This window comes from Lepidochelys kempii, chromosome 5, assembly GCF_965140265.1.
Source record: "Lepidochelys kempii isolate rLepKem1 chromosome 5, rLepKem1.hap2, whole genome shotgun sequence".
In the NCBI taxonomy this organism is placed as follows: domain Eukaryota; kingdom Metazoa; phylum Chordata; order Testudines; family Cheloniidae; genus Lepidochelys; species Lepidochelys kempii.
This window is the reverse complement of record NC_133260.1, coordinates 109,103,460-109,131,185: the sequence shown is the minus strand read 5'-3', so window position 1 is coordinate 109,131,185 and position 27,726 is coordinate 109,103,460. Positions and strand designations below refer to the sequence as shown.

General features: G+C 38.7%; 1 protein-coding gene across 7 annotated transcripts in view; it reads left to right on the top strand.

Moving 5' to 3' along the window:
• NFIB (nuclear factor I B) overlaps nucleotides 1–22,976 on the top strand; it is a 227,361-nt gene extending 204,385 nt beyond the window's left edge. For 4 of the 7 annotated variants that reach the window (XM_073345413.1, XM_073345412.1, XM_073345414.1 and 1 more), the window contains exons 11-12: nucleotides 1,885–1,973; nucleotides 16,282–22,976. In XM_073345413.1, the coding sequence (XP_073201514.1) occupies nucleotides 1,885–1,973; nucleotides 16,282–16,411 (219 nt within the window). In that variant the 3' untranslated portion in view covers nucleotides 16,412–22,976. The remainder of the gene's footprint in view (nucleotides 1–1,884; nucleotides 1,974–16,281) is intronic. The other 3 variants (XM_073345418.1, XM_073345416.1, XR_012159114.1) reach the window with 2 other exon arrangements.
• Nucleotides 22,977–27,726: the final 4,750 nt, after the last annotated feature.

Here is a 27,726-nt window from a genome sequence, read left to right as displayed (position 1 = left end):
AACCGTAGGGGGAAAATTATTGCTTATGCACAGTAGCTGATTTATTAAACTGTAATGTATCAGACATTTATTGTTTTCCTCAAATACCAAAAGGAGTTAGATTATAATACAAGCTAATTGTTTGTCAGATTTTTGAGTTAGACAAGTGCATAAAATCATTCAGCAGCAATAAGTTCTGGTTTTGGCATTCTTATGGCTTATAACTGGCCAAAGAGTTTTGTTTGGATGGTTTGGTTTAATTTTGTAAAAAGGAAAAAATTGTTTCCATTTTTAAAACTTTAGACATCATGTTTCAGCTGAAAGTGAATTTTTATAACCAAGTTGTAAGCCTTTAAAATATGCTTTTATAATGAAAATGCTGACAGATACTTAAGTATTGTAGCACAAATATAACCATTATACTACTGGCTAGAGTATTTGAACAGATATATTTTATTATGTCTTCAGAATAAAAATAGTGCTTATGAAACAGTTTCATACAGTGACTACGGAAAAATGCACACACCTACCCCTTTCTTTGAGCATATTTAATATATTCTTTACAGTTACACTCTAGCAAACTTTTTGGACTGAATGTTTCCTTTTCTGGTTACTTTAATGTAGTTTAGTCATGCTTATAATAGACTTCAGAAGGTCTCTTAGAGTTCTTTAGGTAACAAACAAGAAACAAACCTTATGAAAACAGACTAACATTTCCATTTCTCAAACCTCAGCTGCAGGAAACTTATTAGTGTAACAGTCAAGACTGCAATATGGTCTTGTCTTTAACATATGTATTTATCAGGAAAGGACTGTAGTTAACTGTGCTACTGTGTAAATAATTTCTTTTAGTTTGTTTGCCATAGTCTGCAACTTTTAAAAGCACTTAAAACTTGCATGGAGAAAACAAGATGCATTTTATGCAATTAATCTTAGTGATCAAGTTATCTTTAATTCGAAGTGCTGTATCATGCAAGATGTACAGTAATTTATTTATAGCATTGCTATGCAGAGGTTAAAAACTATGCTTTCTGTATGTTTTCGTCTCAAGCCACATAAGTTTACTTTCTTAAACATAAAAATAAGCAGTATATCTTTTCAATAAATCTGCTAGCACTGTAGGGCAGCTGTTAAACAAACAGAGCTGTATAGGGTTACACGAACAATCTGTGAAGGGCAGAACTGATGATTTGGGGATCTGGGAAGAATTTGTTTCAGCTTACATTTAGTGCATTCCTCACTATATTTAAATATAATAAAGTATTTTAAATGCTATTATTTTGAGTCCTGAACAAGATTAGATTATCTTATCACCTCTTGCTAAGTAATACCACTTTCAGTAACACTAAATTAATAAACCTCTATTACAAAATACATTTACCCTTCTAAAACAGTAAGATAAAGGCATATAGTTTGTGTAATTTGGGGATTTTTTCTATAAATTGCATGTCTTCTATGATTCACCAAATGCATGCTTCAAGATATTGATTATTTTTGACCTTTACCTAGTACAGATTACTTAGTACATTGCATATAAAACACAGCATTTTGATTTTCTTTCTTAAAATATTTCACTATTGAACATTAACATTTTCTTTTATTCCAGCTCAGTTTGTAATCTAATAACGGCTAATTGTTATGTGCTAAACACTAGTTATCTTTTATGCTTTATTAATAGAGGAGCGTATTAAAGTAGCATTTTCTTAAAATTAAAAAAAAATAGGAATTTTATTTTTCAGTGTAATGGGTTTTTGTTGGTTTTTGGGGGTTTTGTTTGTTTTTAAGTTACTTTTTGGGAAAGTAAGGTTTGTGCCATGTACAGTACTAGTTTGCATGTATTCATTTAAATACTAAAATCTGTAGTACTGCTCGATCCATATCTGACTGCTAGGTTTCAATTGACAGCTGAGGATTTGTGACTGGACCATGAATCAAAACGGCAGGCATTTATACCCCAGTGCCAGTGAGGATACATTGGGAATTACTTGGCAAAGGTAACATTTTAATTATTTCCAACGCTACACTACATCTAAAAAAGTTACATTGAGCTGCAGTATCTGTTTTTAGCAGGCCTCCAAGAAGGAATATATGTCAAAATTTTAACCAAAACATCTATGTATAACATTTCTTTAATACACATTTACATTATCTTTAATGTAAATTGAACTGTTAGAATATACTATAGTTAAGTACCTGGGATGCCAAATGTTTGCTGTCAAGTGCAAGGCATTTGTATTTTTAAAGGACTGCAGATTTTAGGACTTAAAAAATCGAATCACAGTTTAAAGAACTAAAGTAATATATTTTGGGCTTACAGATTAATATGCAAAAGACAGTGTGATTAAAAACAATAGGTGACTAGTATAGCAGTTCTCTGATGTGGGTGCTATTTTGGGAATGAATAATCATACTATCCATAGAAGTAATTTGGAATAACAAGTTTGGGACAATTGGTATAGATTTAGGTCACTAACATGCACACGAAGGTAAGATGTAAACCATATCCTTTATAAACTAAAATACAAAACAATTAGAATTCATTATTCGTGAAAAGGAGTTATTTTCTTTGCATGCTAGAGAAACCTTAGCTATTGGTACAGAATCAATTACACATATATTACATGTATTACTGGTTATGGTAGCAGTAGGGGTGTGTGTGTGTGTGTGTGTGTGTGTGTGTGTGTGTGTGTGTGTGTGTGTGTGTGTGTGTGTGTGTGTGTGTGTGTTTAAAAATAGGTGAAAGATAATAAGCAATACCATTATGAGATAATGTCAGTCTTTCAGTTCTTTAATATGTAGAATTCCCTTTGATTTACCTCACTGGGGGAAAGTTATACATATGAGGAAAAGCCTGCAGATTTGGCCCCTATCAGGTGAAGCAGTCTCTCCCCTACACTTAAAATAATGTTATATACCTCTCTGAGGTATGTGTGTACAAATATGACAATGTATCATTGCTATCACTTCCAAATAATTCATGTACATGTGTGTGTGAGTATGGCTGGATACATAAAATCTTGCTGCGGAGTATACTAGATGACATACTGTTTTACTGTTGATGCTAAAAGTTTTTTTTCAGTATCAGTTTGGAAATGTGATATTTGAAATGGAAAGTTGGGTGCTGTACATGAATCCAAAGTTTAAACTATTAAACTAGTATTGCTGTACCAATATTACACAACAAATGACCTGCCAGCAGTTAGTTACTTGCTTGATTGCATGTATTTTCTGTACTTTTTTTCTAATAATTTTGGAGTCTGGTAGAATTCTGAAATCGTGTTGAAAGAGCAAGGTGGCCAAAAGAACAGTTTTTCATGTCAAAAATCAAATAGTACAATGAATGGAGAGTTAACCTAGTGGGTTCACCTCAACTCCTCAAGGACTGATTCACATGATAAATCCCCATCACACGATAATTGGTAATTTTTATCCTTACTTCTGTATTATTAAGAATAATTTTTATCCTTACTTCTGTATTATTATGAATCCAAACTGAGCGACTGTAGCACAGAGCGTAACTTATTCCCCCCCCCCCCCCCCACACACACACAGTGTGTAGCTTTCTCAGAACATTAATAGGAGACTGTAGATTGGGCAAGAACTCTCAGTTTGTGAGCTAGTGATTGGTGGACCTGCTTCTCAGATAGTGTTAATCAGTGTAGTATTATTGACTTCATTGGAGCTAGACAAGCTGAGGATCTGGCCCAGTGCATTGTGGACTTCAGTTGTCATGCCTACCACACGTGCTCCTTGGCTGTAAGTTGCTAAAAGAGAGGAGGGGGAAAAAAGACATGTAATCACATGTAGGTGAGGGTTATTTTTAAAATGTAGCCTTTGGGATACAGATACTCTTTTCAAACATCTGTGGAAAAGAAAACATAAAAGCATAAATGGGAGATACGATAACAAGTGGGTAGTTTTCTTGATAAAGTCTTTATATCATTACAAGAAAGAAACCTTGGAGCAATAAATTCTTTTTGAATGTTTGGTAAAGCAATATTTCCTTGTTTAAAAAGGAAAATGGAAAAGTTTTCTCCCACAAACTTGTTTGATCAGCATTTCCTCCAAATCTGCAATACTCATTTGGATAGTAAATAGAGTGACTTTTTATAGAAGGCTTTCATGATAGTTTTAAGTTGCAACAACGAATATGTTGTGGTGCACTGTTTTTTGAGAAGTCTTGTTGAATACTTGTACTCACTGAGGTCAAAGAGTTGGTGGTGCCTGAAAATGAGCTTTTCTGTCTGTGCATAGATCAGGTGATAGAAGTGACCACATTGAAAGTTTTCTCCATGCTGCACTGTCAGTGACCTCCCTCATCCCCAACTTGGAGAGGACCACCCTCTGAGAGGGTGAGAGGTGACAGGGTCCCTATGCTTGTTCTTTTGTATACTTTGTCTTATCATTGGCTGCCAGTCATGCCAAACAGTGCTAAATGATCTATAGATTTTAAAACTAACTGGTAATTTTTTTCTAGTAAAACGACAAGCCTGATGTAATTTCCAAAGGAATAGTAATATATATTTTTCAAAAACATCAACTTCTAAAATCTCTAGAGAAAGACAACGTGAGTTATACAAAATGAGAAACTTAAGTCCTCAGTGTGCGTATTTTCAAAAAAAGCAGAGTAGTTATGTGTATGAATAGTTATACAAACTTAGATGTATCCTTCAGTTGGCTAAAATAAACATATTGGTGTCAGTGAAGGAGAAGTTTACATAAAACATCTGTTCAACACCCTCAACAATAAACAAAAACAGGTTTTAAATATAATAGTTGGAAGTAATTTTATTTTGCTCCTGGTACCATGATTGCCTAAGACTGGCAACATTTTTATTATCTATTTATTGGTATATGATGTGTTTGTTTGCACTGAACATTAGGACCTCAGTTCAGAAAATCATTTAAGCACGTGCTTAATATTAAGCATATGAGTAATCCCGTTTATATAATGCCTAAAATTAAGCACGTGCCTAAGTGCTTCACTGAATCTGGACCCTATACGTCATTCTTTTTGCTGTACAGATGAAGATAATATGGGGGGAGGGATAGCTTAGTGTTTTGAGCATTGGCCGGCTAAACCCAGGGTTGTGAGTTCAATCCTTGAGGGGGCCATTTAGAGATCTGGGGCAAAAATTGGGTATTGGTCCTGCTTTGAGCAGGAGGTTGGACTAGATGACCTCCTGAGGTCCCTTCCAACCCTGATTTTCTATGATACATCTATGATTTAGAACTTATCTAAACAAAGGTCATTCAGACCTTTGCTGAGGTAACTGCAAATAGTTAGACTCAAGTTGGAAAATAAAGTTTCAAGCACTGCACAGTAAACAAAAAAGGATGCAAGTAAAACTTAAACTATGAGTGAGTGAGAGAAGGACTCCGTGAAATGTATGGGCTGGGTGCATGATCCACTAACCATTATTTACCCACAAGGTTAGTCACATTGACTCCAGCATGATTAACAAAGGGATGCAGGATTGGGCCTTTGTATACTAGATTTGAATATTTTCCAGTAAGCCTTTCACAAACTGTAAACAAACCACTAGTGGTAAAATATACATTTTATCACAGATATTATTAATTTTCCTATTATTCTCAACTACTATAATTTATACTTTTTAAAAAACTGTTGCTCTTAAGGGTTAACTGTTACTTTAACATTACATTTACACTACCCAGGCAAATGCACTAGGCTAGCATTTCCTGCCTTCAGTTTGTTATCTTGACACATAAGTACAGTACAACAGCTGGTTTGTTCCTGGAGCTCCTGAGGGGAGCTTTATTCTCAGAGTGCTGAATTTCCTTTTCAGCTTTAGCTGTAGGGGTGTTCAAAATGTTCAGTTTTTTAAGCAGCACTCTTTGCCCCTAGCACTACTCTGGGGCTGTGATAATAATGCAGATAAGGCAGCTGAATGGAATAATCTCCAGTTCGTGGGGGAGTGGGAGAGGAAGTGGAAATTGCTTGGAGTCTTTTCCATACCACACTACCTTGTGTCTGTCAGAATATAGTGAACATACAAAGTCACTAACAACTGAATTATCACTAAGTGTTTCTGTAGTTATCTGTTGTATTAAAAAAAGTTAACACATCTGGACAACAAACACACCTGTTAGATCAAGGATTTTTTATTTTATTTCCACAGTTCATATTTGTTTGGGATAAAAGTACAAACTCAACTTTTGAAACTAAGAACAAAGAAGTGAAAATCTTCTAGTGATAAAAGTATACACAGCAGACAAATGCAAGGATTTCTGGTCTTTTTCAATTTAAATCGCTATCTCTTATAGTTTCACCCAACTCAGTAATAAAGAAAGATGTGCAGAACATTATGTTTCCTTTCCATCTAGGCAAACATCTTCAGAACACTTCCTAAGAAATTAATTGTATTCCAGCCAGACTTGCATGCTGCCATCCCACAGGAAATGGGTCAGCAATCCATTAAGATGCCATTAGATAATCTAATTTGGAACTTAATCTCTAAATTAACCATGCTCCATACTTGAAGCATACTTGAGAGAAAGAAAAAAAGTTTATGTTTGAATCGATAGGGGAGCCGAAGCGTGAAGAAGGCTGTTTGTTTTTTCTGTAGCTGTGGTCACGTCTCAAGCCGTCTGGTAACCAGGAGAAACCAGACATGATGTAATTCCAGATTGAACTTGAACTTCAGGGACTTAGAATGGGGGAACAATGGACCATAGGAATCAATAATGTCCATTTTCCACATGATTATGTTTGGAGCTTTAAGTTAACCTTTATGGGAGAATCAGCAAGATCTGCAGTGCAACCAAAATGAGGTGATCTAGAGACAAGATGTTGAGTAAAGAAAACAACTTTTCCAGTGATATTTTCTGAGTAGCACTGCAGATTCCAGCAGGATTAGGAAAGTTCCCGCTCTGCAGTAAACCGGTTGCCTGTTCTGAGCACTCTTTGTTCACTTAGGTAGAACAAACTTAATCTTACATTTCCTGTCAGATGATTTTTGGCAGCAGTTTTAGGGAAGGAGGAGCATTTACAGAAAATTCCCAAGTGTAAACTGTACCTTTAACTCGTTAGTGACTCTGGAATTTTACCTACTAGCCATTTTATCTCAAGTTGTTTCATTTTAAGCAATAAAAGTGCACTTTTTGTGTGTGTGGCAAACAAGATGTTCACTTGCATTTAGTGTTGTGTTTACTAAACAAAGAAAATTCTGATTGTATTTACCAAAGTGCTAACACATAGCATGTAATAAATTACTGTTTTAAATGATAAAGTTAGTTGTGGAAGAAGAAAAAGAAGTATAAAATGCTTCTGTGATTAGGTGTAAAAAAAAATTCTATTCAACGTTTTGAAAAAGAAAATTAGTGTCATGTTAGAGAACAGGAATACCCAGTTTGGGTGCTGAAATGCAGCCCTTTAGTTAACCTTTCCTTTGCTGCATTGCAAACTTTTATTGTTAAGTGGAATTTTCCTGTTTTCTTGTTGTTTATTTATTTGGCCACATATGTTTGCCTGAAATTACAGAATCTGTTTTTCTCAGCGGTTTAGCTCACATAAAAGAAACAAATCATCCCGTGCAAAACATTCATGTGTGTTTGGTGAAGGACTCTGTTAGATCTTATTCGTTTGTTTCCTCTACCCACCAGTCCTACTGCAGGGTCCCCCAAAACCCATGTATCTCTGTGTCTACTAGGAACCCTGTGCCTCTGCACTGTCCCTGGGAACTCCCACCAACCTCAGCTTCATGGCAGCTAGCTCTCCAGCCAGTTGCTGCCCCAGGCATCTCACCCTCCTTCAACCTAGTCAGGGTACACAGTGCAGAGTGGACGTGCACCAAAATCTCAGTCTGAGCTAACTGTGCTGAGCACTTTTTGTGGTATTCATAGGAGGATGCATGTCTCCTGACCCCTTTCCCCTATTTTTCACTCTAAACCCACTGAGAAACTTCTTAAGGTCCATGAGAGGGAAAACAATGCCTCAGAAGCAGAACTCCCTTGCCTCTACTTCCCTGTGGAATTTACATCTCCATCTGCTAGATCGAGAGGATGATTTCTGCCCAGCTAAAGTATAAAAAGCTTCCTAAGTTAAGCAGAGATATACTTAACATAGTATCTCTTAAATGAACACCCACTTCTGAGGTAGAATGTGGCCGCTGTTTAAGTGCACAAGCTAACTGCTCACACACCAGTTCAGGACAGAGAGTGACAGAAAGTACCGTACACAAGAGAAACTCAAGGGAGTTTTAACAGAGGAAGAAATAACCACATTGGAATTTAGCCAGGCCACTGGAGTTAACACCACTAGTCCTGCAAAGTGGCATATAATCTTAATGTCCACAAGTGGTTGGAACTTTAGCTTCATGTCTCAATTGAAGGAGAACACTTTCAAATAGTACATTGCCCTCTATTGCTGTGCTAGGGCATTGGTTCAATTCTGACTCAGAAGGTAGAGCATCCCTGCTACGTCATCAACATCACTTCCTTCAGCATCAAGGTGTTGCTAGCTCTTTTAGCCAAAGTACTGATCTAGGCTGGCCATGATTAGCTTGTGAGAGCTGATATGATCACAGCAAAAGGTGGTAAGGCTGCATCTAGAAATGATATTTTAGGTCAGTGGTCCCCAAACTGTGGGGCCTGCCCCCTGGGGGGGGCACGGAGTGTTTGGGGGGAGGGGCCCATGGTAGGGCCTGGGTCAGCCCCCATGGGGAGCGGGGAGGTAGCGTCACCCAGCCCAGCTCCGGCCAGGGCCGCAGCACCATTCTGCTCCCAGCCCAGCTCCTGCACCAGCCACAGCTCCACTCCACCCTGAGCTGCAGTTTGTCTCCTCCCACAGGCCAGCTCTGTCCTCATTCCCTGTCTAGCTCCAGTTCTGCTCCCAGCTCTGCCTTTACCACAAGCTCCGCTGCTGAGCCAAATGTGCAGTAATGGAGGTGGGGCGCGGACAAATTACATTACTGGTAAGGGGCGGTGTGACAAGAAAAGTTTGGGCACCATTGTTTTAGGTCTGCTTTTTAAGAGATCAGAAAATGCGTGTATCAGAGACTTTTTAAGCTTTTACAACAGAAGTATTAACTGCTGGAGACTTAACTTGATATTGGTGCAAGTCTTGATTACATTTATTCTTCAGTGCAGAGTAATTTGTTTATTACTCTCCTCACATTAATATAACCTCCACAGTGGACTGTATATAAATACTGTGCTGCTTATGGTCAATTCCAGTAATATTTTGATCAGGGATTCTTGAAAGAGCACTTAGTATTTTTAGAAGAAAATCATGGGTGAAATCTTGATTGCATTAACATGTGAAAACTGTAATGGAAACTATTAATCCCTAAGACACGGGTAGAGTTTGTCTTTGCTATTTTATGACATTTGTGAACAAAGAAATGATGATTGCAGAATGCATCTATTGTTGAAAATTCTAGTTATTACCAGAAAAGGCTGCTGCTGCTGCTATTAACATTATTATGAAAGGATGATGGTTCATGGAGTTGGTAGTGACACTGGTAGCCTCTCCTTACAACGGTGCTGGTTGGAATCTAGATATATAACTGAAAGCTCTTTTCTGATGGCTGCTTATCCTGTAACCTTGTTTAGAAACTTACATGGAATGCATATAGAGAGACAAGGAGGGTGAGGTAATATCTTTTACTGGATCAACTTCTGTTGGTGAAAGAGACAAGCTTTCCAGCTTACACAGAGCTCTTCTTCAGATCTGGGAAATGTACTTAGAATGTCACAGCTAAATACAAGGTGGAACAGATTGTTTAGCACAAGTAGTTAACACCATGTTTCCAGGGTCCATTCACACCTTTCCAGTCATGGGTTGGGGAGTGTTAGTGGGTTATAGATTGTTGTAATAAGCCATAAATCCAGTGTCTCTATTCAGTCCATGATTTTTAGTGTCTAGCAAAGTTATTAATTTAAGCTCCCAGGCTCATCTTTTGAAGGTGTAGTGCAAGTTTCCTTTGAGGATGAGGACTGAGAGGTCAGCTATAGAGTTATCACTTTGTGAAAAGTGTTCACCCACAGGTGATAGGGTGTGTTTGTCTTTTATCTCCTTCCGTGGTGGAGTGTCCTTGTTTAGTGAAGGTGGTTTTAAGTATGCTAAGATGTATACCTGGACTTTTTCCTTGGAGCATATTTTGTGGTATCTGAGTGCTTGGCTGTAGATAATAGATTTCTTGGTGTGCTTGGGATGGTTACTGAATCTGTGAAGGTAAGTGTGGCAGTCTGTGGATTTTGGACACCTAGGATGAAAATATCATTGATCTCTCTCTCTCTCTCTCAAAAAAGGGGGGCGGGGCAGAAGAACTCTTCTGGTTCTCCCCATGTTCGTATGGTATCAGATCCTGTGGTGGGGCAGTAGTTCAGTTCCTTGGAGAGTACAGATAATTCAGCTCTGATAAGGAGTAATCTTGACAAATTGATGATGTTGGAGTGTCACATAGAATCCATATGGTGGGTCTTGGTGCTGTGGTTTCTCCTGGATGTGGTGTCTGTGGGTAGTGGAGTTGTTGTAGTTGGTTCCCCTTTTTGTTTTTGTGTTGGATGGCTGCCGTCAGGTTTTTGGAGATGCATTGATGATATTTTCATTCTCTGTACAGACACCTAAACTCCCTCATAGATTTCCACCACAACTTCAGCAACCATCATCTATCTATTAAACTCTCTCTACAACACTCCCACACTAGCATCAACCTCCTGGACACCACGATGAGGTTCAACAGTGGAACTCTACAGACAGCGATACACAAGAAACCCCTTGAAATATGTGTTAACTACCTATGCTAAATAATCAGACCCACCTTGTATTTAGCTGTGAAACTCAGGTACTTTTCCCAGACCTTAAGGAGAGCTCTGTATAAGCTAGAAAGCTCATCTCTTTCACCAACAGAAGTTGGTCCAATAAAAGATATTACCTCACCCACCTTGTCTAATATCCTGGGACCAACACAGCTACAACTATATGGCATGGAACAAGTTTGTAGCTCATCCCCTTATCTAGCGGGCAGTTATTCATGTCACAAAACCTACCAGCACAGGGCTCAATGATGTCTTTTTGTCGGATTGCATAGTAAGAAGTGTTCCCTCTAATTTTTCCCACGTGCGGAGTGAATTTTGTGATGTGTACCAATATGGAGGTAATGTGTCACACATAACCTCCATGTTGGTGAACATAACAAAATTCATGTGGTGAGGGTGGGGCCGAGGGGTTCAGAGTGTGGGAGGGGGCTCAGGGCTGGGGCAGAGGGTTGGGATGCGGGGAGGTGAGGGCTCCATCTGTGGATGTGGGCTCTGGGGTGGGGCCAAGGATGAGGGACTCAGAGCTGGGGCAGAGGGTTGGGGTGTGTGGGGGGGTGATGGTTCCGGCAGGGATGTGCAGGTTCTGGGGTGGGGCTGGGGCATGAGAGGGTTGGGGTGCAGTGGGGCTCCCCAGGTTTATGGTGGGGAGAGACTCTCTCTCCCTGCAGCAGCACCTCTCCCCTGGTTGCAGCAGGGCCAGGTTGGGTCGGGGGGGTTGTGCCTGTCCCCCGGCCATGGCAGGTCCAGGGCTGGGTTGGGGTTCGGGGAAAGGGTGACCGTCCCCAAGCCACGGCTGGGGCTGGACTGGGCAGTGGGAGGGGCACCTGTCTGCCGGCTGCAGCAGGTCCGGGGCTGGGCTGGGTCAGGGCCTGGGGAGGGACACCACAGCAGGTCCAGGGCTTGCGGAGACGCATCTCTCCTTGCCACAGCCCTGAGCACCTGCACAGTGCTTAATAGGCAGCTGCGTAGCCGCGCAGCTTAGAGGGAGCTCAGATAGTAAGGACAGCATGGAGCTGCTCTGTCCCAGCGGGAGCACCAGGAGGCATTCTATCTTAGGGAGCTGCCGTTTGGGGCTGCAGAGGCAACAGACCTCCTTCTACAAATCTCTGTAGCATGCAGCTCACTACCCTCCTCCCACAAAGCCAGCTCTTCTGCCAGTTGTGTGATGGGCACAGCTTTGATGTGCCTTCTCTCTACCCTCCTTGGGGCACCCTGTGGAAGAGAGAGGGGGCTGTGTCTGTGCTTTCCTGAGATCAGGGGTTGCAATTCTGCCTGGCAATCTGATCAGATCACACAATGGTGAGGTGAAGGGAAAGTTATCTATGCTCTTCACACCATTTCTACCCACATAACAACCAGGCAAAATTTGGGTCACAATTAGCTCTACTTGACATTTTTGTTAGGAATCTCTTCAGAAAAGCCATGGATGTAATGGGTGTGGAGATTAAACTTTCTTACTCTCACAGAAGTTCCCTCCCAGTCATGGTGGAGGGATGATGTCAGGGTATTGCAGAGAACTTCTATCCAGTCTGTGCCTGTTCTGTGGATAAACGGAAGATCTTGATCTCCAGATCTGTCTGTTTGGGCACATGAGCACTGAATTGCCATCAGTGTTTTCACTCATAAGCATCTGACCCACCAAGTGGTGATTGAAAGTTGAATTACATTTATCATACATTTTACTGTAAGAAATGCAAAAGTGTAACGAGGCTTCAAAATCTGAAAGACAGACACAAATACCTTGCAGCTTAAAAGAGCCTGAGTTAGTTGTGATTTAGCATTCTGATTAATATTATTTGTATTACCACTGCACTCACTGGTTCCAACCTGGATTGGGGTTCCATTGCATTAGGCACTATACTTATTTCCACCATTTTGGTTTAATTCCCTTCCCTTTCCTGCATATATTCTTATACTTGAAATTGACCATTTATAGGTGGTAGGACAGGTCTGCCCCAGGAAACATCATTATATCAAACTGAATTCTCATAAGAATTGCTCCTTAAATGCATGACTAGTTCTGAAAGCTCTTGAAACCATTCACCTAGAAGTGCCAGTGCTCGAAAGCAGGATAGATTGCTGGAAAAGACTGTAGGGACAATCCTCCATTGCCGGGGAAAGAACTAGCCACTACCCAGCAGTTCAATTTAGATAAAAAATTATCAGACACCTAAGCTGTGATTCCATTTCTAACCAAAGCACTTGTATACCATTGCACTGGCATGTTTTGCCATTTGTTCAGTTATTTGCACTGTTTTCCCTAAGAGTATGAACTGGATACCAGAACAATCTATATCGTATAATTGTTAACTTAACCTACATACTGGTAGTAAGAGGCTTATAAAACTCATATGGAATCTGCAGAGTGTTAACCTATGAGATTTATTCTTCCCCAAAGATTCATAAACCGAATTGACAAATATATTGTATGCTGCATTTGTGACATGGTCATAATGTAAGATGGGAGGTTTGAAAGGTTTAAATAAACATCTAAATTAAATTTGTTAGTTATACTGCAGCAACAGTTCTATTAGTCACTTACTACAATTTATTTTTATTGAACATTTTCCAAAAAAATAAAGATCTGTGTCTCCTCTGTATAATGCTGGATAAGAAAACTGCTACAAATAGTAATTTGTTCTTTATCAACATAAACTGCTGTCTTTCATATACTGTTGTCATTAGGAGGTTGTCAACTGAAAAAAAAAAAAAGTCAGATCAACTTCCAGCCACTAAAGTACACGGTGAATTCTCCAAAAAGATAACCTGTAAGCAGTTTATCTGAACTTCTTCTTTGCAATGCAAATTATTTACATTTCCAATCCCATGTTGAATCTGCCACAGAATTTACATTCTTTTAGTTACTCTTCTGTTTTAAGTGGCTAAGACCACAAAATCCTGAGCAGTCTCTCTTTAGAATGTTTTTATTTATTTATTGCAATTTTCTATTATTACAGTTTCCTATACACAAATCAGCATGGAATCATTTTGGTTGTTTTTACTAGCTCTCACCTCATAATGCATTTTTAACATTGCTCACATTAAAATGGGATTATGAACAAAAATGCATTGTGGGACACAAATAGTGAAGGAAGATGAAGAGAGATAGATTGAAACAATTAAGCCTCTTACATGAGATCTTGGTATTGAATATTTTTTTGGAACCCTAATCTTTTCATCAGATCATATGGGGCAAATCTTTCATGTATAAATGGATTTAACTCTTTGTGCATGTTTTAAGATTTATTGCGTAACTATCTCCATTTTTGAATATCGAGCATAAAAATTCTTTCTTAGGCAAACAACAATAAAACATTGAGTTCACCAAAGTTCACAGACATTTTTTGAGGAAATAGGAAATTTAAGATGATCATAAAGTTTTATTAGATTTGCAAGATCTAAAAACTCATGTGAAAAATAGCAGCACTTGTGGGCAGCTTTCTAGTAGGAGACACATTAGCATTCAAGGATTTGTACATTTTGCAAATGCTGTTGGGTGGTATTGTTTTTATAGACATTATTACATACATCTCAGGGTGATCATGATCCATATAATTCACTGAGGCAGACCAATCTTGCTCTGATGGGAGTTTTACCATTGATTTCAAAGCGAGCAAGATTGTGAATTTAAGCCAAAATTTTCAAACTTGGGTGCGTAAAGTTAGACATCTAAAAACTTGTGGTCTGATTTTCAGAGGTGCTGAGCACATGTAGTTCACATCTAAGTCACAATTTAGAAATTTTGGCTTTAGTTTCTATATTACACAGAAGTATACTTCCAAATGAACTGAGTTAAAGAGATGAAGAAGAAAACAATATTTGACTAAAGGGAAAAGGTGACTTTTTCTCATAGTATTGATTACCTGAGGAACATGTTCAATGGACTTTTCAAAATAATTATACTTTTCTATAGTTGGATAGCAACAGTTGAAAAGATTGCACAAACTGCCAGATATAATCGTAATTATTATTTATACACTTTAAGATTGATAAAGGGGGTCTGTTTTCCCCTTAATGCATACTCCTAACTCACATTAGCACTAACCAAGCATGTGCATGTATGTGGGGAAACAGGATCATGAAGGGATGATCACAGAAATGGGAGGAAAAAATAATTATCGCTTCCCTCATCAAAAATATAATATGGGTATCAGATTACAAAGTTAAGCATATACAAATGTTTTGCACAAAAAGAACATATCAGATACACAATGTATGTTCACAGATTAGACTTGTATGCACTTGAATAGACAGGTGCCAAATGACTACATGAGTATGCAAATATCTAGTGTGCACACACCCACTGGGTATTGGAGAACATTTGGTGCAATAAAATAGGTATAAATTAATTGCTTGCACAGGTGTGCATACCTCATTTTGACAGTCTGACTCAGAATGTATGTTTCCATTTGATATAATGGTTTCTCTCTTATCATGCTTATGTTTGCTGAACAATATATGGCCAAACTTTCCAAAGAGCTTCCTGTTTATTTATCAGCTTCCTGTTAGGCACCTACATAAAAGGCTGGATCTTCAGAGGGCTCAGGTCTTTCAAAAGAGCTTTTTGGAAAATCTGGCCCCAATTGTCAGCACTGTACACTTTTGGAAATCTGACCTGGAATGAATAAGTACCTGATCTTGCAAATACTTTGCCACTGGGTGTAATGCTTATTACTAATAGTTACTACTTGGTAAAAAATTGCAAGTTGATGAGACTTAGATTCCTTAGTGACACAGGTGCAATGTTTCAGAGTAACAGCCGTGCTTTTGAATATGTAGGTTTCTAAGTCGCTAAGGCACTTTTGAAAATGTTGCTCTACTGTGACTTCATGGTCCTAATTTCTACATGTGACAGTAAGTATTTGTTCCTTGGCTATTGCCATAGGATTGTAATAAGGAATGCACCCTGCTTTTGAAAATGTCTTTAAAAACTATGTTTTCATGCATTAAAGCTAAAAACATTTCTTCTTTGTCAGAGTCTGCTCTGATTTTGGACTCATGCACCTCACAGGCACATAATATAATGAAGAAAGGGGTTGAATGGTGTGATAGAGGGGATAGAAGGTTTATTAAATCACAGAAGAGATTTAGATTATACATTAAATGTGTATTTTGTGTTCTGATAATAAGCAGTATAACATGTACACTATAAGGGATTGACTAGTTCTTAAAATCAGAGCAGCAGTTTCCTATGAGTTCTCATAATGTAGTTTTTTTACCTGCTCCATAAACTTGCCTCTTTAACTTGTCTGGGGCTCTCATGGAATAAGCGGGCTATTTAGTGTATGATTACAATAATTCATATTAACACATTTACTTTTGTCTTTCAGTTGAGTTTGCAAAGGAAGTCGTACACACTTGAAGTTCAAGTGACATTCACAAATTTACCATCTTAAATTTATCTTAAATAGTGTTATTTATAATGAATACTAATCTGAGTCTTAATCAAATTTATGATCTTATTGTTGCAACATTCTTAATCTTTATTTTGTTCTCTCTCTCTCTCTCTCTCAACAGTCCTGGTACCTGGGCTAGCTTGGTCCCTTTTCAAGTATCAAACAGGACGCCAATCCTGCCGACAAATGTCCAAAATTATGGTTTGAACATAATTGGAGAGCCTTTCCTTCAAGCAGAAACAAGCAACTGAGGGAAAATGAAACAAAACAAAAATTAAAAAGAAAAAAAGAAAGGAAGACAGGACAAAAAATGAAACTGAAGAAAGAAGAAAAATAGACCAGCAATTGCAGCATTTACAATCACTAATTCCCTTAAGGTTGAAACTGTAATGACATAAAAAGGGTCGATGATATTTCACTGATGGGTAGAATGCAGCCCCTGCTAAGTAGCCTTTGTTATATGAAGTCCGCTGGGAAATAGATGTTCTGTCTCTGACAATATATTTTAACTGACTTTCTAGATGCCTTAATATTTGCATGATAAGCTAGTTTTATTGGTTTAGTATTCTTGTTGTTTACGCATGGGATCACTATTCCTAGTTATCTCACAAAACAAAGGCTAGGCGGCAGCAACAGAGCTGCAAGAGGACAAGGGCTGTGAGACAGCCGTTTTCTCAACACTCTGATTTCTAAAAGTTTAAAAAAAAGAACAACTCTGTAACCTTTAGTTATCAGAACAGATTTATTAAACTTTGGCCCTGACCCCAGCCGTTTCTAGCATGTTAACTAGTTTGGAATTTTCAAAGTCAGTATGAACACAGGCTCTCTGGAAGAAATGCCTCTCTGTAGGTAAAAGTGTTATCTCCTCTTGCAACAGTAAAAATTAATTTACCTTTTTACCCATTAAAGAAATACTTACAGAGGCAAGTGCAATTTAAAAATTATATCTAAAGGGGAACATCATTATAAGTCCTTCAGCCCTTGGACTCTAAATTGAGGGGATTAAAAAAAAAGAATTTAAAATTACTTGGTGCAAATTTATTTTCCCCTCAGTTTTGAGGGCATTAAATCAAGACAAATCATGTCACTGAGAAGAAGAAATTAATGGAAACACAGCACTTATGTTGGTTTAGCTGCTGCCTCCATAGAGGGGTAGGATTTATTTATTTAAAGTTACTGGTTGCATCAATAACCCATAGGGTGTATGTAAAGTTCTATAAAATCTGCATCATAGAGACGAAGAAAAAGGCAAATCCATGTCACAAAGGCAAAGCTTACAGTTTACAGACTGGGAATAGCAGGGTGGGGGGTAAAATATATTTAAACATGCACTCTCAAAAAAAAAAGTCTAATCACAGGGTGCTGAAAACTTGCATGGTGCTTTCAGAAATTAGCCTTGTTCAACACATTTCTCATATTGACAGAACAGTAACGTGCATGGGCAGACCCATTTTGCCTCTATGTCTCTTAAAACTAATTAATTGATAAAAAATACTCTTTCCAGTAATCCTAATTTGCACGAAGTTATAATGTCCACATTACGTGCCTTGCCTTGAAATCTTTAAAAAAAAAAAAAAAAAAAAAGGTGACATCACTCTACTTGTTTTGCTGCATTTATTATTTTAAATCTTTACCATTTTTATGACAAAATATTTTGTACTCCAGATGGGGGGAAAAAGTGTGACATCATGGATTTTTTAGACAGTTATACCCTTTATCTCACATTTATAAAGCATATCATGGCTGTGTATAGTTGCCGCTTAAAAATTGTAATCGACCAGCAATATTTTCAGTATTTTGGTGTTTTTTCTATTAATCTTTCATGTTTTTCATCTTCCAATTAATATTTGGGGGGGGGTTTTCAAATTTATACGAATTATGCAATACCAAGTTTTGCCTATGTAGGTAGTGCTTTTAGCTGTATTGGTTATTATAGGTAAGTACACAGATTTAAAAGAGGAAAAAAAGAATAATGTATGCTTTTTTTTGTTTGTTTTAATTGACCAAAGTGGGTACTGCTATTTTTGCAGTGTGATGAGGTCCTTTTGTGTACTGAGAGATGGACAGGGGTTTTTTTTTTTATACATATATATATATATATATATATATATTCTGGGGAGGGTGGGGAGGATTTTTAACACTTTACAGTGTAGCTGTGAAGCCGTGCACCCTTAGCCAGGCAAGGGCTGCAAAGCGACTGTTCTGCCTACTGTGACAAACTTTCAAATAGGTTCCCTCTTTTTAACTTCCCACCTGGGGTGCAAGCTGAACTCATTTCTGGATTTAAAAAAAAAAAAAAAAAAAAAAAGGATTCTGTTGGAGGCAGACTTGACTTGAGGAAATTGTTTTACTTTTTTATTTCGAGAGGTCAAGACCCACAGTGAGACTGAGTCTCTTTCATTTATGGCAAAGATATGGTATTCCAAAATGTACACTTTTAGAGGGTGTTTTTAGCTAGAATGACATGGAAACACACTGTCTTCTATGAGATGCACGTAGTGGGCCACATTCTTTGTTGGTGTAACTCCATTGATTTTAGTTGACTCCAAAGGAGTTACACCAGCAGAGAATTTGGAGTTCTATATTTAAATGACTGGTGAATACTCTTTTTCCCTATGTCAAAGAGTTGGAGTCTTTTTTAGTTTATTAACACACATCATCTGAATTACAGGCATCTACCTTAGCAAATAGATGCCACAGGTTTAGAATTTCTTCACATACAAAAGGTCAGATGGAAAGCTGCAGTTCTGTACTGTAACTTGAATGGAATTAGAATACAATGTAAAGAAAAGTTTATTTCAAGTAAAGTAAAATCTTACAGACCAGTGGGCCTAATGCTGCAAACCATATATACATAAGGACTCTACAGCTCAATTTAGGGAGCATTTTCCCATCAATAGACACCCTTTTATTGGGGTTCGGATGCAGGGGAGAATAGACTGCTGAGCATTGAGCCCCCTGTGGGATAGCTGAGCCCATAAAGGCCGCTTCTATTCCAGCTTTTTGTCTTGAAATTTCCCGTTATTGGTCTACCACTGGGATGCAGCTCTAACAATGGTAGCACTGCTGAACGCTCTAGTGGCTTTTAAGTGCTGGCATTTTTACTATTGTGTCATCCAACCCTGCTCAGAGCAAGTCTAGATGACAATATAGTTAAAAACAGTGGCAGATGCCAGCACCTTGTCTCCACTCGCGCACCCACCATCATTGCTACCTCCATTGGAGCGGTATCAGTGGGACGTGTTATAAGAAAGCTGTGTAGGCAAGGCTTAAAAGGCAATAGAGAGAGAAAATAGAAAATAAAAAATCCTCAAGGTTTATATTTAGATAAATTAAAAAAAAGAAACCAACTTTATGTTGCTCTTTTTCTGAGCCCCATAGTAAGTGAATTTATTCACTAAGTAAGTGGCTGTTAAGACTAACTGAAACGTAGTAACCACCTGGAGGATCCCTTAGGCTGTGGCCTGATAAAATAAACTGCGTATTGTTCTCTCAGCACATCACTTAATAACAGTTCTGAAGCATGGTTATGTGCTAGAGCACTGTATTTGATTATCCCATTCAGTAAAATGTCCCTTTAAACTTTGACTAGCACAGCAGGATGAAACCAAGGCAAGTCCAGACAATAAAGTGCAATAATTTAAATGATGCTTATCCTTGTAGATGGCGGATGCTCTTAACTGAACTTTTCATGTATCTTTGACCTATGGTGTGAACAAATCAAGCTTACAAACACAGACTTTTTTTTTTTTTTTTTTTAAGTCAAACTCGCTCCATGTGAATGAATTTTCCTCAGTGGAATGTTAAGCTACTCTGTGGGTTTTTCTGCCTACCTCTTTAATATAAAGGCCTGTTTTGAATAAAAGAAACCCAAACTTCCTTTTCTTTTCTTTTTCTTTTTCTTTTCTTTCTTTTTTTTTTCTCCTAAGTTCAAAAGTCAAAAGATTAAGAAAATATTGAGGACTCAAATCCAGTCTCTAGCCTCCTCCTTCACCAGGAAGTGTATTCTGACTAAATCAAGCCACCCCGTTCTATGTGCACTGTTCTGCCTTTATTAAGTTGCTTTGCAGCCCTAGCCTTATGGCTGTGCCACTGAAGTGTGTTTCCCCTGGAGTGACATGAACGTTTGAGGCTTGACTAAGGGAAAAAAAAAAAAGGCAGTGAAGGAGACTGTACATAAAGACATGGCAAAAATATTAATTATAGCAATATAGTTGTGGGGTGATGTTCAGGTGGGCAGCTCCATTGAAAATATGTGAATGAATCTGTGAAGCTGCAAGTAGCGAGAAGAACGGAGGATCTTCTTAATGAACCACCTACCTTGTAGACAGTAATTTGTACACTGTATAGTTTTGTTAAGAATTTTTTTTAATTAAAGTACCCTTGTTTGTAAAGCTAACTTTTTAACAGTTATAATGGAAATATATGACATTTCCATTTTTAAAGTAAACAAGAATATTCCTTGTTTGGAAACTGGACTTGGGTTAAAACTCTCCAGTTTCTTAATTTATGTATTAAAAAAATCTGTCCACGTTAGGAGTTATTTCGCAGATTCCTATGCTTGAAAAGCCTAGGTTACTAATCCTTTAAAAAAAGTTGTAAATGGAGAAAAGTTATATTTTATGAAGGTTATTTTGTTGTATTTAGTATTGGAAAAGTTGGTTTTCAGAGCATTTCAGGATGTTGGAAGCACCACTGTCTTTTTATTAGTATATATGGCCTTTAGCAAAAGTTTTTGTGATTGTTACATGATGGTATTTAAGATTAGGTTCACAGAGCATTCAGGATAGGCAGAGAACTCTAACAGTACTTATTGTCTCACATAGCTGTGTCCTCAGGGAGCAGAATTTTGGATTTGCGACTTGTAGCTTCATAAGGACTTAATGAAAGAGATTGCACAGGGACATACTCCGCCATGACACCCAAGTGTGTTCTGTACCTAAACTCTAAATTATTTGTACAGTGTGAGATTATGAAGGCTGCAGAAAGTTATCCCATATTCAGTGTACAGTATTCACTTTTAATGAAACAACTCTATAACATTACTGGGAGTACGGCCCTAAGCATGACATCCAATATAGTTTACATGATCCTGTCGAGGTCCTTTGTTAACATTAACCAGCTGCATGCTTCCTGAGCTTTTTTTATTTGGTTTCTATAGAAAACTTTAAAGAAAAATATGCAGGCTAATCAAGTTCAACAGGAAAAGCTCAAAATTGAATGTTCTACTCCATGCTGAAGGAGCTGAAAACTATCTCCTTCTTATTTGCACTTTCTGCTAGTTCCCCTATTTTTTTAATTCCTCAAAATTGTGTGGGTGTGGTGGAGCACTGCAGTTGGAGGATAACACGGACCACTGATTTTGCCCTTTAACCCTGCACAATGACCTTTGCATCAGCCAAACTTATTGCCATGACAACTCTTTGTACTGTTTCCACACCACAGCTCTGTTGGTCACATTGTTAATAGTAAAGGGGACAAGTTGGAGACGGTCAATTTTTTCATTTTTTGTTGCAATTTTTTCTTCAATGGTTGTAAGTAGTTTTTTTTAATAATAAAAGAGTTCACTAGTTATTACTCTTTAGAAATGTGTGTGTTGCAATTCAAATGTATGTTGAATTTGTGAAAAGGGCTTCAGTGCCACTAGCATCCCAATACGCTAGACTAAGCCTTTGATACTTTTATTGCATGATACAGTACCAGTAAAACAAAAGGTGGCCTAAATAAACGGAAAGCAGTGTGAGCTAGTGACACTAAAGCCAGTCTTTGTATTACTGTATTTTTGACAGAATGGTTTTGAAAACTGTGCTACAGGGACTGATGTGGCAAATGTATCTCTATATGCAGAAGGAAGTTTTTTTAAGAAGTATGGCTTATTATGCATTCTTCATTGAGGGCATTGAAGTTGCATGGACTGATAAAAGTTGATGCAAAATGAGAAAGAAACAAAATAAACCAGCAAAATGTTTACCAAAAAACTCAAACAAATGAGCAGTGCCTGTTCAATTTCACAGTCTCTGTTGAGTTCAGTTGTAAATATGTTTCAGATAACATTTTCTTCAAAAAAAACAACAACAAAAAAAATAAAAAAAAATAAAATAAAAAAAAATCTCTACAACGTTGTAGAATGTGAGGGGTAACTCAATCCCAGGCATAGGCTTCTCAAAAACTGCATTAGATTACGTCTTCATCAAGCTGTTAATTTGTGCTTATATCATATAGAACTTTTAGTAAACTGGGAAGAGGCACCCCATCTCAATGATATTTCTCTGAGAACAACTTTTGTAGGGCTGTGTGTTTCTTTAGATACCTTTAGTACAACTGTAGGTGACAAGTAGTCAGTTATTGCTTGCTAGCTACACACCAGGGTTGATCCATTTTAAAACTTTTGGCACTTCCCCCCATACTGTCGGCCATAAATATTGAAGGTTGTATTTTAATTAAAAGAAGTAGGTGCATGAACAATCTTGGTGTAACAAACTTTTCCCAGTAGGATGGATTACCCTAGAGTTACTTAATTTTGGGAACTGGGGCTCTCTGGCAGCAGACCCATTTTGAGCCAGAATGTGAGCAAAGGTTTTTATTGTGCCTGGCTGGAGGAGGATAATGTTCTTTTGGGTACTTTTTTGTGGGTTACAAATGAACTCAACTGCCACAAGTTTTAAACTGGTGTAAATCAAGCTTGACTTAATGTGATTGTTACTGTTATATCCAGCCTATACTGCTAGCAGCTGCTCATACTGCAGTCAATTACTGGAAGCGGATATATTTCCTATGCAAAAACTGTTTAAACAATAAAATGAGCTATGCTACAGACCTTGGTCTCATGTTTTCTTTACTCCCCTCTTAGAGTAATGATTGGTTGGTTGTATCTTGGAAATTACCCTGAATCCATGAATCTGACAGCATTGCAAAGACTCTGTAGCTCTCTGTATAGTTCCTTGGTTATATTTCACTTATCTGCATACATCTTGATGTTTAATGTACAATGCAAAAGAAAAGAAGAGAAAGAAAAAGAAAAAAAAACCATGCAAGCTGATCGGGGGAAAAAATCATGAAAGTTCCACTTTTTGTTGAAATTTCATTGTCGTCATAATGCTCTGACCAGCTCTAGTAACTACACACGCTACACTAACCACCTCAGCTGTGGTCTCGGGATAGAGCACAAGGCTGGGAGCCGGGAGACCTTCGAGTCACTGTATGACTGATATAGAGTGCCAGATAATTTGGCAAGTTATTAAACTTCTGTGTGCTTCAGTTAACCTTTCTGTAGAATGGACATAAGAAAACTTGCCGATCTTTGTAACACTTTGAACCTGATCCAAAGCCCATTGTAGTCAGCTTGACTTCACTGGGCTTTGGTTCAGGCCAGTTGAGATCTAAAGATGCTATCACATTAGTGTTAATTATTATACAGACTGGATATCCCATTATGCTCACGTTATAAGAAAGAAGCTGTTTTCTTCATGCATTAACCAGAGTACCTGATCTAGTCAAATTAAATGACCAGCATTAAAATGTTAGCATATGGATAATTAACTGAATCATAATATAGGGGCCTAAACGAAAACACACCGAATCTCAAATTTTACTCTCCAAAGCGGCTCCCCAGCTAAATTGGTAGGAGCTTACTGAATGTTTCTGAGGGCAGAATTTAGCCCCAATGTGACCATCAGGGTGACAAGTACAAACAGCATTCTTTTATTTTCCTTATTTTTTTTAAAGTGGGAAAATAAGCCAATTTGGGGGTTTTGCACAGAGAGAAGCTATTTCTTGAATAAAATGACCTTTCTAGAATAGGGTTCTTTGCTCTATGGTTGGCCTGAGGCATCCTAAACAATTAGCAAACTATGCGTTCACCCACTTGGTATTAATGTTTTTGATTTGTACAGTGCAAGCAGGGTAATGGAAACATGAAAACAATGTGCAATTATTTGGGCGTTTCTGAAGTGATATTCTGTGTGGTGCGGTGTTCCTGTTAAAGGCAAGTGTGTTTACTGAAGAGGGGAAATGTGTAAAAGCAATATAAATGCTGAATTCATTGCAATACTGAATGCAGTTGATGATAAAAGCATAACTTTTATACCTAAGATCCCATTTAAGATGAAAACCATGTCATGTTACCGCCAAAGAAAGCAATGCCAATGCAATCTATCACCTTCTGAGAGCTTCAAGTTAAGAAATATAGTTGGCCTTTGGGGTGATTTTTTTCCAACTTGGTAAAACATGGCATCATTTATCAAGTATTTTTGTATGAGGTTGGTGACTCACAGAAAACAGCACAATTAATTGAGCTTGGGCCCAAACCAAAACTTGACATTTTAGGGCATGTTGGATACCGATCCAAACTTTGGGTAAGTTTACTACACGTCAGCTGCGAGAGCCTCCCAATCTGAGTAGGACTTACGCTAGCAGGGCCCACACTAGCTCTGTAAAAATAGCTGTGTAGACATTGTGGCACTGGTGGAGACTTGGGCTCGCCAGCCGAGCTCATGCACACCCTACCAACTGGTTCTGAGCTCAGATAGCTAGCCGGAGCTTCTGCTGGTGTTGCAACATCCAAACATCTATTTTAGCTAACACAAGTCTGTCTACTCAAGCTGGGAGGCTCGCTCTCCTCTGCACTGTAGACGTACCTTTTGTGGATAGCCTCTAGCTCTATGCAGGGTCAAACCAAAAGCCTTGATCTGAATGTGACTGAGATTTGGTGAAGTTTTACTCCAGATCCAAACTTCGTTAACCAGACACACATGCTCACAATTCTTGAGCCTGGTGCCACCTCTCTCACAAATGTCTGGAGCTTGTGAGGTATGTGGTATTACCAAACCCTCTTTACAGATGTGGAAACTGAGGCGCCGGGAGGTATTGCCTATCCAAAGCCACACAGCAATTCAAGCTTGATTCTATTCCACTGAAGTTAAGGAGAGTCTTTGAATTGACTTTAACAGGAACTGAATCAGGCCTTAGTTGCTGGCCAGGCACTTTAATTTTGGTGAATGTGGATTTCTAGGTTTTAACATGTGTGGGATTTTTTGCAGAGGGTGCTCTGGGGCAGAAGGAGGGGATCAAAGCCTAATGTAAGTGTTTCTGCTTGCTGGTTTGGTGCTCAGTAGTAAAACAATGATCTCCTTTGACTGTGTTTAGTTGCACTGCAGGCTGCCAAACCAATGCATGTTGCTGTGGGCAGGCAAGCAAGGAAGCCTAATGCACAACAGGACTGGAACAGGGATAAAAGGAACAAGCTCTTCCCATAGCTGACAAGCCGATCACTGCTACTCTATGGAGCTGGAACCAAATCGTTTGCAAGCAGCTGTCTAATTTTCAAAAATTCACTGATCGGACAATCGGCTTTTAGGAGCCAGATTGTACCCCCAGTTAGATTCCTGCCACTCCACTCTTAAGTCAGTGAGGTTACACAGAGGTAAGTGAGGGCTGAGTTTGAGCCTTAAAACACTTCAAACACAATTCTAGATGTACAACCTCTCTTCCCTAAATGATGTGAGATTGAAATACTTCCCTCTGTGACCTTTTCTGTATAATTACATTGAACAATGTCACCGTTGCTTACAGCGGATTTCTTTCATAGAACAGAAAATGGATTTAGTGAAATTCCCTAGATACTGTATTTGCTTTTCAATTCCACCAAGACTAAAATAAAAAGAGAAGACTTTTTAGCTGCATTGGGTTTTTTAAGTAATGAGATGTCACAACGCTTTCTTTGCGTATCTGTTTGCAATATCTCAGCTGGTTTCTGCATTCGTATTTTCCACAGTAGGACAGTCGGTATTAGTATTTGAGCATGTACAGCGATTTTCAGCTTAGGATCTCAAAGCAGTGTACAATAGTGGACAAATGTACTAGAATAGCGATAAGCTACAGCCATGCTGTGAGCTACTCAAGAGTCCTCAATCATACTCCGATGCGTTTCTGTGGTCTTTAGCAGACCATTACAGACAAACATGACCAGTGAATTGATTATCTGAGCATGCATTAATTTTGTATAAGATCTTCAGAAATATGCAGTGGGATGCACACCTTTGTGCATGAAATTATTCAGAGTGCGCACTCCCATTGGTTTCCTGTGCACCCAGTCATAGTAACTGATTGTACATATACACAACTGTATGCATACAGTTTCCAATACAATTTATGCCTGGTCCTCTAACCTTCTTTAAAAAGTGTGGCACTGTACAATTTCACAGACTCTTCATTGTAGATCCAGAGTAATGGACATGTACTTGTAAGTTTGTCAACAAGCCTCACACTTTAATGGGGATGATGTCTGGAAGTGTTTTAATGTACCAGTCTTTTACGTGAGCAAAAGGTACAATAAGGGTTCTGAGTTAAAATAGGCTGTAAGTGACATAGTTTAATAGTCTTTGTTTAGGGTCTTCTGGACACTGAACACTTTACCATAGCGTTACACATTTGAACATTCCAGCATGATGAGCACGCTCTGTTCAGAAGAAGTCAGAAGCTGAGAATAGTAGGTATGCTGCAAGTCCAGACAGAGTTACTTTCAGTGGGCCTGCCTTGTTTTGTGTGTTTCTCTAGGCCATTGTTTCCACAGTACTTACAAAAGTGTAGTTAAGGTGGAGATAAGGTCACTGGCACAGAGGCCTCTGTTTCCTGTCCCCTTCCCTGTGTGTTCTTGTAACACTGACATTCTTTTGGGAGATTGGTGGGGATACCCTAAATGAGCATTTTTGTTTGGGGTGTGAAGTCCAGTGTTCAGCAGCAATCTTAACAATGTTTTTTGTAAGTGAATTTCCTTTGTTCTTTAACCAGGTGGGGTGGGACTGAAGGGATGGCTAGGAGAGTGGAGGCAGTTAAAGCACTTGCTTTGCAGCCTGTGAGGAGAGTTCCAACTCCAGATGTGTCATCCTATTCCAAGGTACAAGAACTTTGCAGACTGGGGGTACCAGAACTAGGGTGATGCAGAGCCTGGCAGCCCTGTCTTGAATTGAGCAACCCTTGTTTTGCAGTAGGTGGAGCTCTTCTCTGATGAACCAGGGGAAAATCAACAGGCCCAGTGTGTCATTGCCTGGTTCAATCTTCCCCTAGCTGTCAGAAGCCCTGCCTGGTTCACCAAATCCTCTGTGTGGTGATCTGGAATCACTCAGGGCCCAAAGTGCTTAAAAGAGTTCCTCTTTATTCAGTGATGCAATTCCTTTGCATAACAAAACATGGACTTCTACAGTTCCTCTCCCCCAGACTTCTTGGCTGAGATGCTGAACAACTTAAAGACACAGTTTTCAATACTGCATCATCCTTCCCCAGCCAAAATGTAATAACACTCAATATTTATATAAACACACAAATCCAAAAGCTTATAACCAACCAGAGCAGGGTGGCTGTTTATTGAGCATTCCCCCTCACTGCCAGGGGTTGCTTTGCCCCTTTGAGCCATCTCTTTCTGGCCCAGAGCTCTTTTTTTCCCACCCAGCGTGTTCTCACAGCCCATCCTCCCAGCTGTTCCTAGCTGGAGCCTAGCCTTCTAGGATGACCTCTCGGCCCCCAAACTTCTAGTCCCTAACTCCATCAGGGCTTCCCCACAGAACTTCCT